The 16,293-nt window shown below is 35.5% G+C and overlaps 4 protein-coding genes across 8 annotated transcripts in view; 1 reads left to right on the top strand and 3 right to left on the bottom strand.

Moving 5' to 3' along the window:
- The window catches only part of LOC118741039 (ATP-binding cassette sub-family G member 1), a 66,782-nt gene extending 63,557 nt beyond the window's left edge, over window positions 1–3,225 (bottom strand). For 2 of the 3 annotated variants that reach the window (XM_036472836.1, XM_036472841.1), the window contains exon 1: window positions 2,849–3,225. The gene's annotated coding sequence lies outside the window, so the exon portion shown is untranslated. Of the gene's footprint in view, window positions 1–2,840 lie in introns of all 3 variants that reach the window. The other variant, XM_036472839.1, reaches the window with a different exon arrangement.
- Window positions 1–16,293, bottom strand: part of LOC118741033 (threonine--tRNA ligase 1, cytoplasmic) — a 575,984-nt gene that overhangs the window by 506,227 nt on the left and 53,464 nt on the right. The gene's annotated exons all lie outside the window — the stretch shown is intronic.
- Window positions 9,533–14,548, top strand: LOC118741037 (dynamin-1-like protein). Of its 2 annotated transcripts, none has more exons than XM_036472833.1 (9): window positions 9,533–9,637; window positions 9,705–9,837; window positions 10,848–10,992; window positions 11,054–11,718; window positions 11,785–12,236; window positions 12,301–12,658; window positions 12,718–12,955; window positions 13,441–13,652; window positions 13,713–14,548. In XM_036472833.1, exons 2-9 carry the CDS (start codon window positions 9,736–9,738, stop codon window positions 13,767–13,769), a joined length of 2,229 nt encoding a protein of 742 aa, XP_036328726.1. In that variant the 5' UTR covers window positions 9,533–9,637; window positions 9,705–9,735; the 3' UTR covers window positions 13,770–14,548. The 2 variants fall into 2 exon arrangements, 1 of the variants encoding a protein (XP_036328726.1); XR_004993219.1 differs by having other exon boundaries at window positions 9,546–9,837; window positions 13,713–13,827; window positions 13,928–14,548.
- On the bottom strand, window positions 15,022–16,021 carry LOC118741056 (actin-related protein 2/3 complex subunit 5). The gene is made up of 2 exons (XM_036472866.1): window positions 15,768–16,021; window positions 15,022–15,676 (listed from the first exon to the last, which is right to left on the bottom strand). The coding sequence occupies exons 1-2, from the start codon at window positions 15,981–15,983 to the stop codon at window positions 15,434–15,436; spliced, it is 459 nt and encodes a 152-aa protein (XP_036328759.1). The 5' UTR covers window positions 15,984–16,021; the 3' UTR covers window positions 15,022–15,433.

The raw sequence follows: 16,293 nt of genomic DNA, 5'->3' as shown, positions 1-16,293 counted from the left end.
TTCCATTATTGGCATTCTTACAATTTTTTTTATTTAAAAAAGGTTGCGAAAAAATATTTAACTGTGCCTCCAACGAGTATGGCTAGCGAGCAATTATCAGCTGTACACCGTTAGACGATCAAATCTCTTAGGAGAAAATGCAAACAAGCTAATCTTTTTGGCATATAACATAAAGCTTTTTAATTTTTTGAAAGTTACTTCGTCTTAAAAATACTTTTAATGTTAAAAAAAAATAATTTGTTATAGAAATAAAAATTCACAGACTTATTATTTTTGAAACGTAGTACTTAACTTGAAAGTTCGGCTTCAGATTCGGTGTTCGGCCTAATATTCGGCTTCGGTTTCGGCCAAAATTCCACTTTCGGTCGGACACTGGTATGTATGTATTTTGGGTATACGAACGCTAAAAAGTATATTTTACGATAATTATCAAAAATTATCAGGTAAACGAACTGACTTACATATTAACGTAGATACATAAATATTTGATTCATTAATTAGCATGTCCTGTTTGATAATTAATTAATAACCGTTGCACTTATTTCAAGTCATCCACAGTTATATGAGAAAATAAACATTTGTTTTCGTACATATGTATGTATGCAAGACCGTATTCATGTATTCGTTTCAGCAAGGTATGTATGTACATATGCTTGAGAGTATGAATGTATACTAGGGTGCTCTAAAACAAGCAAAGTCGGAATTTTAGTGCTCTCACTGCTAGGATGGTTCCATGCCGAAAAAATGTGCCTCTGTTTTTATTTTGAAATCAAAAAATAATTGGAAGTCGCTAAAAGCGCTCAAAGCTTTCCACGTATTTTATATGCGAAAAAAACAAATTTTCGTATAAATGGTATAGAATTTTTGAACAACGGAAAAGTGTGTTTCTCTTCAGGAGACTTTCAATAATAATACCCAATTGTTTATTTAACCATTTTTTAATATGGAATATTTTTTACGGGTCATACTTGTAATCCAAAAAACTTCGAACTTATTTTGCATTATTGATTTCTTAACTAAAGCTATACCTATTTTTAGGAGTCATATTGTATTATTAGTCTGCAGAGAGAAAATAAGTATGTAAAATAAAACCGGTTTATCCAGTTTTTTGCTAATTTGAAAATGGGGAACAGGCTTTTTCACACTGGCATTTTGGCAAATAACTCGAAAACCGGGTTTCGAAAAGAGGCGAATAATCGAACGCTCTAATTTTACCCATACAATATCTACAATTAAATTAAATAATGTATTATAGAATAAGGATTGATATTCAATGTAAACCATTAAAAAAGCTGATCGAGAAGTAAAAAATATTTCCATTTGTTTATAAAATTTAAAAAAAAATTTATACAAATTTTTTTTTTTTAATTTTATACAAAATAATGATTATTTGAAAAATTGAAACAATCAAGCTAAAGCGTGTGTAATTAACGAATATCGTGGAAAAAATCAGCAAGATGCATGCTTTGAATCAGTGGATAATAAATAACACTGTGCAACAATCTGAGGGTCATTGTCTGGGGGCGGAATGATTCCAACTCTGGCTGAAAGACCAAGATCCATATAATAAAACCTCAAAATCGTTTTACATTATTTGGTCAAATTTCTTTGCTATGGCCATTTTAAATTTGCAATATTTTGCCTAAGTGTCTTTAGAATAAGTTAAAAAAAGAGTTAAAATACATATCGGAGAGAAATATGTTGTTTCGGGCCATATAGTAAAATTTTACGAGGAATAATTTTGTTGAACATTTTAACCCGTCATATCCCTCACAAAAGGATCGTTTTGGACCTCTTTTTAGAAAGTCCGAATAAAATGGCATTTTGAAGGTCGCTAGAGGGTTAAAATCTTCTAGAAAATAATTTCTAGAAAATAATTTGGGCCCTCTCAGACAAAATCTTTGTACAAAGAATCTGTAAGTCCACAGAAAATCAAAAATCATTTTTTATTCATTACTACTAGTTCTTTCATCCTGCGTTGGAATTATTGCGCCCCCAAAAATGCTGTTGCACAGTGTAATTACTGAATTCATGAAAAAAAAGTTAATAACTATAACTCTTGTAAAACTTCGAATTTTGCAAAATTGCTCAAATTATATTTTTTTATGGTTGTTAACAGAATAAAGTGATTTGTGCGAAAAAATCTTGACCGTCCAATTTTGGGTGGCCCACTTGAGAGATTTCCACTCTATGGAGACTCAAAAAATTATAATAACCCTTAATCGATACTATTATAGTCGAAGATATCACATATAAAGTTTTGCCCCGATTGGAGTCGGTTAAGGCGGGTCGCACAAGGGCCAAAGTTCTGATTACCCTATAAAGACATCTTAACCGACTTCAATCGGGACCAAAATTTATAAGTCGACTACTACTTCACTACTTCAGTAGTAGGTATCGATTTTGGGTATTAAATGAAAAAAAAAATGTTTTTTTTTAATTTTTTGAGTCTCCAAAGTCATCTGGCCTTTGACCGTTTTGCAACGCGGATTAACCGACTAAAATTGGGACCAAAATTTATATGTGATATCGTCCACTATGGTATTATCGATTGTGGGTATTAGATGAAAAAATAATTTATTTCAGTTTTTTTAGTCTCCATAGAAGAATCTGAACTTTTGCCCCCCTATGGGACACGCCTTAACCGTCTCCATTTAAAATTTATATGTGATATCTGTGGCCGTGGTATGGCCGATTGAGGGGATGAGATTGAAAGAATTCGTTTATTTGATTTTTTAAGGGATTTTTTAATGTTCATCTTTTCAACAGTCGACTTTGTTTTTATAATTAAGTATTTATATTTTTTTCATAAAAAACAATATCTAATTCAGTTCACTTACGTACTTACACTAAAAATTCAATATCTGAAAATGTTTCACTTTACAGGTAGCAGTATGTATGTATTTCCTGGCGGTTTTTTTTGCACTTTAATTTTTTGCGTCTTTTTATATATATTTCAAACAACTTTTCAAGAAACCCGCACTTTTCTAGTTCACACTAGCGAAAATTTATTAACGCGCGATATTCTTGAGCTAGCTAGCCACTAGTTCCGCGTAATTCCGATGGCATATGCCGACTGACTTCTAAGATTCTTAGTTAGCCGCTAAAAAGGCAATACTCTGATCAACAACAAACTAAATACTAAAGTGGCAGCAATTGTCCCTACTGCGACAGTCTGGCTTACAATCACTTCATTATAGAAAATGAGCAGCTTTAAAAAACAACTAAGTTGATTGCGTAGCTATAAATACCTACCAATAACACGAGAAACATACGTACATATGTATGTATGTATGTAGTTACGAAAATGTAAATATTTATGTATGTATGTCACATATGTGTATGAACTCGCGAATAACTCCCCTCACAATCGACATTTAGCAGTGAGAGCCTAGGTTCGGGAAGCATATTCTAAACAGACTCTCTGCAACCGGATTTGAGAACAAGAAAACAGGCTGGCTGCTGCTGATGCGAGCCTTCTGCCTAAGGCAGGGATCAAACGTTTTGTACATTTGCACATTTGGCATTCACAGAGTGGTGTTGCCTAGAAACTTTTGCCGAGAATGAGTTCAGCTCAAATATATTTTTAGGCACAAATTTAATAAAACGCTATAAAAAATTTATATATTTCGTAATTTTTATCCAACTTTCTTACTTTTGTTCTACAATTAGCGTAAACAAAAGCGTAGTTGATTTAGTACTTTTTGAAAAAAAAACGGCCTTTTTTATTCCCGGTACTTCCAAAATACAACATTTAGTAAGGGAGTTTCAAACCAGCTTGTCACAACGTACACCACCTTGTATAATTTCACCATGGCTTTGTTGTGGAATAAAAATGCATCATTAAAAAGATGTTTAATATCGTAAAAAACAAAAACAGTTCAATATACTGTATATATGTATGTGCATTAAGGTGCATCACTCTCCATACAAAAAAAAAAATCCGTACTGTTTTGCATCAGATATATAAAATTTAATATATTTTAAGGAGGTATTTTCAAATCAGTGTAGCTCACGGTAAATCTTAATATTTTTCCGAAATATTTTGGCGGAAGTCATAAAATATAATAAATTTTATAATTCCGGTGGAAAACCTCCATGTTTTTTTGTGTGATGCACCCTAATGTACACATATGTATATTTAAATAAATAATTTGCCGCTAAAGAATACATTCTAAACTTATGCTTCTTATCTAAACATGTTGCATGTATGTATGTATATTCATATGTCCGTATACATATGTATATGCATGTACTCTCCGCGTGTAAAATAAACTAGTTTTAAACGAAAATAAAAATCAGTGCCAAAAAGCAAACCAAACATTTACCGGACAAACAACTTTGTCTTGCATATGATCGCCGGCTTAGATCAAGCCATTGCTGCTGCACTAACACATTTAGTTTTTTTTTAACTCCGCGGCATTGTGGCTTTTAGAATTCCAATGTCAATGTCAATTCATAAAAAAATACTGTTTGCATGCGCCAAGCTTGAATGCATTATAAATACCAGTAGTTGTCTGTAATTAATTTCTAATGACGTTTTGTTTTTTCGAAAGAAGTGTCAGAGTGCAATAATATACATACCTATGAAAAGAACACGAAAACTATACAACATGCAACATTATTTTCAGAAAATAATACGCTATTATATTTTATCCATCAATCCCTACTCTTGCGTTCCCGTTACCAAAGGGAAAAAAAATTTAGTAGGCACACTCTGACCTATTCACATTGAGGAGCGCTACAATTGAGCTGTACCAGGGAAAAAAGGAGGAGAGAGAAACATATTTTCAAGGAAAAGAAAAGAGAATCAGAGAGACCGCAGAGCGAAGAGCTTGAGATACTGGCAAGCAGATAATCGGCTCGAAATTTTTACTAGAAAATAAAGCAGTTTTCAAACCGAGGCTTAGAGAATAACTCCACAACAAACTTTTCAGCCCTGTGGCTTTCGCCACTGAACGCCTGTAAAGTTTGTTGTTGAGTTTTTGTGAAAGCGAAGATAGCAGTCGTTAAGAATAGACTATAAAGAGAACAGTTCGCAACAAAGAGGCACCAGCTCCTTACCATTGCATATCAGGTCCCATCGACGATTCGGTGAGGAAGACTGAAGTTGGTGTTGGTTGATTTTTCCGACAGGGTGGTAAGATGATTTATTTTGGAACGAATTTCCGTCATCCCTTGTCAATTTTGGTTTGCAGACAAACCGGTTTCGGCGTTGTGCCATCTCAGTGTCATTTTTCGAACGAAAATAAAAAGACTAAAGTTCTTCAGGAATCAACTTGTTGGAACTTATCAGAATGGCTTCAGACCTGATAAATTCACCATTGGTAAAATTTCCACAGAGTGTCAAATCCTAGAAAAGAATTTAGATAAGCTAATCGATACATATGTGCCACCTTTTCGTATATTTTAAAGCGTCTATGTCTATAGGCAACTCTCAGGCTGGCTTTCGCGCGGGATTCTCCTTCACAAACCATGTAAACACTGTGAGGATGATTCTCGGGCAGTGCGCCGATTCAGAGCTGATTTGCATCTGATGTCTGCCGATTTCGAAAATACTTTCGATAGAGAATTCCTTTTGGAAGTCTTGCGTCACAGAGGAGTGCCCGATAAAAATCATCGCTGTTATTAAATCTACGTACGACAAAGGTAGGTTTCATGTCCTTCACAACGGAAAGCTGGAGCTCGACAAGGCCGCATACTCTCTTGCTGATTAAAGATTAGGCTTTTCAAGTACAATGTACCATCCATACTGTTGTACGGATGCTCGGCTTGGAAAGTCACCATTGCAATAACCACGCGCCTACAAGTTTTCGTAAACCGATGTCTTGGCATAATCTCCAAATTTGTCTCAAATGAGGAATTGCTTATAAAAGCTAAGCTGGAGCCTCTTGACATCTGGATCCGTGGACAGACATGGAAGTGGATAGGTGACACCTTGCGCAAATAAGGCGGCTCTATTGCACAGAAGGCTATGGTATGGAACCCTCTAATCGGCAGAGGCAGGCCCGCTAGCAGACCGACGGAAACGTGGTGAAGAACTCGCAATGAATAAACTTCGCAAAAAGGATAAGCGATTGGTGAAGTTTTTTCAGTCTCAGCCTAAGCCAAAAAAAAAAACAGTTGTAGTGCCAAGTAAGAAGAAGAAGAAGTGCTATGTACATTAGGGTGGTCCAAAAAAAGTTAAGTCGGAATTTGTATGCTCTCACCCCCTAGGATTGTTCTATATCAAAAGAAATATACCCCATTACTATTCCGACTTTACTGTTTTTGGACCACCCAAATGTACATACCTACATATGTGTTGGCTATTTTAAAAAAGATTGAGATAAATGTGAAGATTACTTGCAAAATTTTGCTTTGGCTTTAGGTTAGTTCTCTAAAAAGAATTTCAAAAATAGAAAAATAATTACGTATTTATCAATTTTATTGTGGCTTGTTAACATTTTTATTTGAAAATTTTTTTGAGCTTTGTACCACGATTTTCTCCATTAGGGAAAATTTGAAACAGCAACAAAGTCTAAGCGGTAGAAGTAGTCTCTAGTAGTAATTGAATATCAACATTATATGTCTGCTTGGGGTACATTCATCATCTAGCTTAGTACTAGCAGATAGTTGATATTCAATTATATTATTATAGAAATAATTTGAAAGTAGTTGCATTTATTACACTCGCTGTTTATTTCTATTCATAAATATCTATGAATGTGGAATTTTCTGTTCAGTTATTCACGCATTTGTTACGTTATCTGCATTACATCTAGATGTATGTACATATATCTGTATGTACATTAGGATGTTCTTTATTTATCAGGTTGGATTCTGACAGAGTGCATCTATTGCCCCTGTATCTAATACCGATATCGAAGGCAGGGTGATACAGTTTCAAACAAAAATAGAATGGTTATGACAGAGACAAGATCTTATCGTATAGAAATATGGAGAATCTATGATCTCAGCTGCCTTTAACCATTTGCCCCAAAGATTATACAAGGTAATTGTTTTAGACAAGAAATTCAAAACAGAGCTTTGCACCAAGGTGACCTGGAGCAACTCCATTATGGAGGCATACATACAGCGCCAGCAACATTTAGTGGTACACTGCTGACTCCAAAACATCAGAAGGCATTAGGCAGGCATTTATGGTTCCAGTATGAGGCTATGTATCTGTGCTCATGGGCAAGTACCTGAGCATCTTCCTAGCGGAAGTATACGCCATCAATCGGTGTGCAGAGATTAGCTTACGTAGAGATTACCGTCATGAGAGTATCCCAATCCTTTAATCTAAAAAGATACAAACACCTAATCAACCATCAGATGCAGAAGTGCACGGGAACGCAAAAAGCACTATTTCCTGTAAAAACGTCACTCGGTTTGTTTACGTGCCATTGGTACAACACTGATTTGGCTGAAATATTACTAAATAATTATCTTTACAGATAGTACTATTATCTCACATCCGGAACAAAAAGCAAATCATCTAGCAATAGTAGCTCTGATCCAGTACTCCATGAACTTACAGGATTTTACACGAACTTGCAGGAAGTTGCAGGAAAAATGTTCCCGTACTCCGAAATCCTCCAAAATCCTGTAAATGAGAGCGACTTTTGGAGAGTTGTGTAGAGAATGAAGTTGCAAGATTTTTCCCCGAACTTTTTCTTCTGGTAAAATCAAGAAAAGTGTCAAGCAATTACTGGTTGACGTTTTTACAGGAAAAATGGTCTTTTTGTTCCCGTACTTTTTGTTGTTACTCACTTTTTACTCTCACTTCAGAGAGTAATTTTGCCGTTTGACAGTTTTACAGGATTTTTCACGAAAAGTATTGGATAAGAGCTAGTATGGAGCACATTGGGATCAAATGACAAACTCGACAGATGCAGTTATACAAAAAAAAATTGAGCATGAACGTTGACAATTTGGAAAGCATTGCAAATAATTTGATCTGTACTCTAGAAGCAGTAACACTCGCGGAATTACATCTAGCGTTCGAAAATGCAGTAGCTGAATTATACCGCTGAAAGCCTGAAAAGCGCGAAACGCCTGAAGAGCTTGTTGTGGAGTTGTACTCTTGATGTTCAAATTCAAATCAAATCAACTTCAAATTTAAATCAACTTGGTAAATAGCTGATACACACCCTAATATACATGCATACTTACGTGCTACGTATTTATGGATGCCTTATGACAATAATACAACGTACAATTTGTATTAGGAAAATGATGGCGATTAATCATTATAAAATTACTTTATACTAAATAATTGATTGAATTAATTACAAATACGAAATAGTACTAAGTCCCAACACATAACTAGCAAATCTAATTTCGTCGTCAGCATTTATTGAGCATTAATTGCTTATTTGCTACTAATTGTGCGAGAGAGTTTAATTCAATAATAATTTGAATAAGCGTGACGAATGAAATGCAAATTAAATTTGATTTTTTTTTTTTTGAATTTTTTTCTTCAACACAAAGTTCCATGTAAGACCATTTGACTTATAGCGCCGTCAGAATGGGGACTTGTTCGTCAATACCGGAAAAGTATGCGAAGGAAGAGGCATACGTAACATAGAGACAAAATTACAACAAACACAACATTTTGACAAAAGTACAAATTCGCTGTGAAAACAGCGGATCATAACACCAGCCAAGGCGAATTTATACAATTTATACAACACACTAGAGATGGGCACGGGCCGGGCTTTTGGCAGGGGCCCGCAATACAAAATACATGTGATTGCTGTTGTTGTAATCTAAATTTGCCAGCGACACCACGTTGCATAAATTCGCCTTGGTCAAAATGGTGCGTTTGTTGTAATATGAATTCGCCTTGTTTACAACGAACACATCATTTTGACCAAGGCGAACTTATACAAGATGCTGTTGATGGCGAATTTAGATTTCGCCGCGGTACTAATTAATGTCAAAATGATGTGTTTGTTGTAAACCAGGCGAATTCATATTACAACAAACACATCATTTTGACATTAGGGAGTACCGCGGCGAAAATCTAAATTCACCAACAACACCACCTTGTATAAATTCGCCTTGATTTTGACATTCAGAAGGACCAAGGCAAATGAGTGAATTGTTGTAATAGGGTATTGATCAACTACATACTACAAAACGAGTAATAAAATAAAAAATTAATATTTATGTTCATCTGTGTATGTCGTTTTAATAAAAAGGTAGGCGTTATTTTACCATTTCAATTTCAGTATTTCAATGATATATTTGAAACCCATCGGAGAATCCCATTGGACTTCAAGTTGAGAACTAGCATTTTCTCAACTTGAGAAACAGTCCTATTTGCATACAAAGAAAAATGCCCTTTTTGTTGAGAACGCCATCATCCTCCACTTGAGGTACTGTTAAGAAACAACGTTGGAGATTTAAAAAATACCTTAGTTCTCAACTCAACCTCAAGCTGAGCTTAAACATAAATGTTTGTTGGGAATGCTCTGTATTCGTGAATTGACGATCCTTCAACTCATTAAACACAGCGTTTGAAATTTTATGAACCACACAGTTGGCAACGCGATCTCAACTGTCAGTTCAGTTTTCCACCGAGTAGACAGCCCAAAGGTATAAAGAATTGTGCGAAAACTGTATTTTATATGCTGCAAATTGAACAAAGGTGCTAAATAAAGCTGGAAAAACAATAAGCAGCCTTTATATTAATGAAATTTAAATTAAATTCTTAGCTAGTGTTGTGTCGCGATTGTCTTTGCCATTATGGAAGCTCTCATTCCGGTTATAAATAAATTGCAAGATGTCTTCAACACTGTTGGCTCGGATTCCATACAATTGCCACAGATTGTAGTACTTGGGAGTCAGGTAAGCGCGAAAATTATTTGGTACTATGTAATGCTACCGCAGAAGCTAGCTAGCTATACTACTATATTAAACTACATATATACATATAAATAACTATCTGATAAAATCGAACATAAGTGGTATATAATCTCGTTACTTAGCATGTGCCAATCAAAGAGGCATTCTTGTGCTAATATGCAATTCATGGTTATGATGTCGATCATACTTCTTCGAGGACATGTTTAAACTCCTCTTATATAATGGCGAAAGCTGTAGCCGGTATCTTGGAAACGACAATTTCGTGGAATTATTTGTATACTTCAAAATGTTAATAGGATGTTTATGTAACCCATTAACAGTCCAAAGACATTTAAGGTAAAAAAAATCAATACTGTATGTGGCGGCTAGACATTTTGTTGCAATGACGGCAGTGCACAGCTGCTTCGCTGACACATTCTGCGACACGTATGTACACACACCAACTAACAAAATTATGTACATATGTACGAGAACACGAGACTTGCGGAATGGAATGCATTGCACAGCTCTGATTGAAAAGCAGTTAAATATTTTACTTCAATAAAAATGTTTCCTTTGTTTACTGTACGCTGCTAATCATATTAGTTTATGGTGTTTAGTGGCCGATTGCCAATTATGCATATGTAGTGGCAAACGAGAACATTGCGTGGAATGTTGTAAAATTACTTTAAATGTGGAAGTTTTAAGGTTGAATGGATTGAAGTGGGAGGAAAAAACTAGTCGTAAAACTTAAAATTCATAGACCTTTATAATTTCGTTTAATGTCACCCGCGTTACCTACTCGCTACTACAAAATTAAAGTAATCTTATACCCAGCCATGAAGTCCCAGATGAAGAATCAAATTAGTTCAAAAGGCAATTTAAAGACAAGGTAGTAGTCCAATAAAATTTGTGTGTTATTTTAAAACTCCCAAAGAGGACCGAACCTAGTACAAACCTTCTAATTCAGTAGTAAACTTAAGACAACTAATAATATTTCTTTATTTGCGTAGAGTTCCGGCAAGAGTTCGGTCATTGAAAGTTTAGTAGGCCGCTCCTTTTTACCACGCGGTACTGGTATTGTGACACGTCGTCCGTTAATTTTGCAGCTTATTCATTGTCCATTAGACGATAGGGAGCACCGATCAGCGGAAAATGGTAAGGTATATATTTTTCCTTCTATTGAAATTAGTTAACATAACTCTCATTTATTTTTCAGGCACAGTCAACGTTGATGAGTGGGGCAAATTTTTGCATACTAAAAAGATATTTACGGATTTTAATCAGATTCGAAATGAAATCGAGGAAGAGACAGATCGTGCTGCCGGCTCCAATAAAGGCATTTGCCCAGAACCTATCAACTTGAAAATATACTCAACACGCGTTGTAAATCTAACGCTGGTTGATTTGCCAGGTATCACCAAAGTGCCCGTTGGTGATCAACCGGAAGATATTGAAGCACAAATTAAAGAATTGGTTTTGAAATACATCGATAATCCCAATTCCATAATTTTGGCCGTAACCGCAGCCAACACTGATATGGCAACAAGTGAAGCCTTAAAATTGGCTAAAAAATGTGACCCTGATGGTCGACGCACCTTGGCTGTGGTAACAAAACTCGATCTCATGGATGCGGGTACTGATGCCATTGATATATTGTGTGGTCGTGTGATACCGGTGAAACTGGGTATTATTGGTGTCGTAAATCGCTCGCAACAAGACATTATTGATAAGAAGCAAATTGACGACCAACTCAAGGATGAAGCTGCATTCTTGCAAAGAAAATATCCTACACTAGCAACGCGCAATGGCACTCCGTACTTGGCAAAGACGTTAAACCGCTTACTCATGCACCACATACGCGATTGCTTACCAGATTTAAAAGTACGTACACATATACTTTCCACTTGAATTTAAATATTCAACTTTTCAAAATATTTTCTACTTTAGACACGAGTCAACGTAATGTCATCACAATTCCAATCATTACTTCACTCATATGGCGAAGACGTGTCGGACAAGAGCCAAACGCTGTTGCAAATCATAACTAAATTTGCTAGTGCATACTGCTCCACAATCGAGGGTACAGCACGAAACATCGAAACAACAGAATTATGTGGCGGTGCACGCATTTGCTATATATTCCATGAGACATTCGGTCGCACTCTCGATTCCATACACCCGCTGTCTGGTTTGAGTAAAATGGATATATTGACGGCTATACGCAATGCGACTGGACCGCGGCCTGCGCTCTTTGTGCCGGAAGTATCGTTTGAATTGTTGGTAAAACGTCAAATACGGCGCTTGGAGGAACCTTCCCTGCGTTGTGTAGAGTTGATACACGAGGAAATGCAGCGCATAGTGCAACATTGTGGTAATGAAGTGCAACAGGAAATGTTACGGTAAATATTCAGAACTATAAAATACGTTTATTGGAATCTAACATGTTTACTATTACGTCGACAGCTTCCCGAAGTTACATGAAAAAATTGTTGACGTTGTTACCCAGCTCCTGCGTCGACGCTTACCAGCCACAAATGTTATGGTAGAACATTTGGTGGCTATTGAGTTGGCATATATAAACACCAAACATCCAGACTTTCATAAGGATGCCGCGCTTGTACCCAGCTTACTGAAAGCGGATCATATTATTGAACCATTCAACAATTTGAGTGCACAATTGCAAAGACGCACGAATACTCCGCGTAATTCTAACTCATCGCCTCAGGTGTCAGCAACACAGCAGCAACAACAACAACAGCAGCAGCAACAGCAACAACAGCAACATCAGCAACAACAACTTCAAAATGATACTCAAGAACAAGTAAATTTTGTGTGAAACTTATTAAATGTAGCTATCATTTCTCTTTCCCCAATTTTTAGAACCATATTGGTGAGAATGCTGTCGGCCACAGCTGGCTAGCAACTATTTTGCCTCCAGCACCATCGACATCGCCAGCCACACGTGCTCTGGAAAGTCAGGATAACTCTGCAAGCAATACACCATTACATAATAATATTCAAAGCCCAATCAAACCGGTTAACTTGTTGCCCGATATGCCGGCCCATCATGGTTCAAGACGTTTAACTGATAAGGAACAAAATGATTGTGATGTTATTGGTGAGTGTAGCTGTAATATTGTCGATTGTTAAATCCATTTTCAAATGCACCAAATATAGCAACTGCCGGTATGCAGTTGAAGGGTGCTTAGATATTTTTCTTTATATGTGCTTACATATATTCTTATGTCAGATAATGTCTTCGATGTACATAAGAGGCCGTGAGCCAGAGGAGCATATCCATAAAAAAAAACTTTGAGTAATCGAGAAAGGAGGACTTATAAATAATAAATTCGGCCTTTTACTGATAATTTCATTGCACCTGCGTGATTCTACCTATTATAGTAAACGAAAACTAAAAGGGCGTGCCTCGGTCTATTACCATTTCAATTCAAGCAATGCATTTTAAGTTGTCCTATTTTTTTTTTTTTTTTTGAAATGTCAGACAACTCTAGCTCTCAAGTCCTCTTATATACATATATATATATATGTAATTATTAATTTCCAAACCTGTCGTTTTCATCTTAATTTTTGTTTTCTTTTTAGAACGCTTAATTAAGTCATATTTCTACATTGTGCGCAAATCCATACAGGATTCTGTACCAAAAGCTATAATGCATTTCCTAGTTAATTACGTTAAAGATAACTTGCAGAGTGAGCTAGTCACACATTTGTACAAGTCGGAAAAGGCCGAAACTTTACTCGATGAATCGGATCACATTGCAGTACGACGAAAAGAGGCGGCTGATATGTTAAAGGTGAGTCCGTTCAATGTGTTATGAATTTTAATAATTTAAACATCCATTCATTCATTCCAGGCGCTCACCAGGGCAAATCATATAATAAGTGAAATCCGCGAAACGCACATGTGGTAAAGATGATAAATGCGAATTTTTGTGGTATAAAACGTATTTAAAATACAAGTCTTCGTTGGTGCGCTTCTTCATCTATTATTTGTATTGTTCATAATACATTCATAATACATATATTCGCATATTCATTGTCGAGTTTAATGTTTAATTTTCTTTTCCAGTTTTTACAATGCAAAAAAAAGAGAAACACCAGTATGAAAAAATTTCAATAATAAAATATATTTGAACTATTCTTGCAACGTCTAAGTTGTTAAATTTACGAAATTGTACTCTTATGTTAGATCTGTCAATCGATTTTGTAACCGAAGAGACTTGAGAAAGTAAATGGGAATGTTTTTAAAAACTCCACTTAATGCACAGTTGAGAGTAATTGAATATTAAATGATAAACACAGCATACATTTTGCATTTAATGTATTTCGGTTATCAAAAATATATTAAATAATTTAGCATCAAAATTTTCCTTTTGATTTAAATGAAATGATCTATAAATTATTGCATGTTACCAGTCGAAAGTTATTTTTTATGCTGTGAATGATTAAATATGTATCAATATTTGTTCGTTGCGTTTCTTGTTGTATAGGATTAATTGTCTGAAAAAATAGTATTGTTAAAAATTTTTTCATACAATATTTCATTTGGCACTTATAAGCAAATGCATCTAGCGAATTCAGTTTTTAGAGCAAAATAATGCAACTACTTATGCGCTATTATATACTTGTATAACAGTGAATATAAAATAACATGATTTCGCGTTGAAAAAAATAAAAATGAAAACGGAAACTAATTTGAGTTTTTATTGCCAAAATAGATGAAAAGTAGGCTATTCGGAACGTGGTTCACCTGAATTCCGGCAGTTCTGTAAACAAACAAAAAAAACATAGCTGCTGAAGTGACGGTTGTTGTTGTAACAGCATACAAACTCCCCAAAGACTTTTGGGGAGTGTTGCTGGAGTGACAGTCCTTGGCCAGATATAAATCTGGGTCGTTCCGGTTACGTAGACCCGACTGTCGTGGGAACGTGAAGTGACGGTCCTTTGCGGCAGCGTAGACTAGTTTATCGTGGAAACTAGAAACTTGCAATTTTTTTAATGCTTAATTTGCATTGACAGAAAAGAAAGTAAAGACCTTTTCTCTTCAAGTGATAAGGAAGTAAGACAAGTGAATTCATTTCACATACATACCTTCATAGCTGTACATACGTCAGACGTAAGGTAAATTACCCAACAAAGCAAAAGTCATTCAACAGCTGCATATTTATGAAGTGACAAATGAACACTTTAATACTTTAATTTAAAAAAAAGTAAACATGAATAATTTCTTTCTTTTTTTTGAATCGAAGTGTAGCGTTACATATTTATGTATATAAAAAAAGAACATGATAAACATATTGACTATGACAGGCTCAGACAGACCGCTTTCCATCTCATGCAATACGCCCTGCACTTTAACAATTGCAACTAAATACGTCAGGAATTGCGACAGTTTTATCGATTACCAACATACTAGTAGGTAGTACATATATATGTATTGAAGTTTTAACTAATTATTCATCTCAGTACTGCTATGGAAGTATTGGGTTTAATAGCTCAAATATTTGTTGTTTGCTCTTCTCGTTTGCCCAGATATATGTATGTACTAGTGTATGTTGTTTAACGGTATTGAAACTTATGCTCGATTTGTATCGGAAAGCACCCGCACAATACAGCCTACGCCACCTTTGGCAAATGCTTTTTCATGCCACTGCAACAAATGCCCGCTGGAACCTTCAGATGGTATCTCGAAGCCGCGATAAATGTACTTCATTAACACATCTAATAAATCGTTTTGCTCGAGTGCTTCCACAGCCTGATCCATTTGTGATGATTTGATAGAGAGCAAGACGCGTAGCGTTATATTCAATGCATTGTCCTGCATAGTAACGGGTAAGAATATAAGATTATCTATTTCTTTTATTTATGTACATATACACACATGCATGTCCATGTGTTAAGATGCATACCTTTACTACCTGATGTTTGCAGCGTAAGGGTGCATTCTGTAAAACATTGACCAAAGCTTCAACTGACTTGCCCTGTGTGAGAAGTGTTGTTATTTCGTTCTCATCTGGGCCTACGGTCGCTGATATGGCATCCGCTTCATCCTCCTTAAAGTTGTCCTCATTGTATTGATCCACATCGATTTTGCGGAAAGCTGAACTAGAGGTATTTTTCGCCATATCTTCCTTTGTCAGTCGAAAAAGAATAATCTTAAATAGGTATTGAAAAATTCAGGAATTCCTAGGCACAATCCAAAAAAGTGCAAAAAATGATTCACTCAAAGAACACGGCCAAGGAAAAACGCTTATCAAAATTGTCAAACTTTGACATTTGTTAACTAAAATCAAAAGCCAACAGAGGTGTATTTAGTGTCAAATTTATTTATTGTTTACATTTTTTAATTTGATTCATGATTGAATCAAAAACTATACTTTGCAATGAAACAATGAGTTATGAACCAAATAGTATAGATCTGCTTACTGATATTTT

This window comes from Rhagoletis pomonella, unplaced genomic scaffold (assembly GCF_013731165.1).
Source record: "Rhagoletis pomonella isolate Grant_MI unplaced genomic scaffold, Rhpom_1.0 Rhpom_scaffold_00006, whole genome shotgun sequence".
NCBI classification, from domain to species: Eukaryota; Metazoa; Arthropoda; class Insecta; order Diptera; family Tephritidae; genus Rhagoletis; species Rhagoletis pomonella.
Note: the sequence above shows the minus strand (reverse complement) of the source record. Positions and strands in the feature narration are given on the sequence as shown.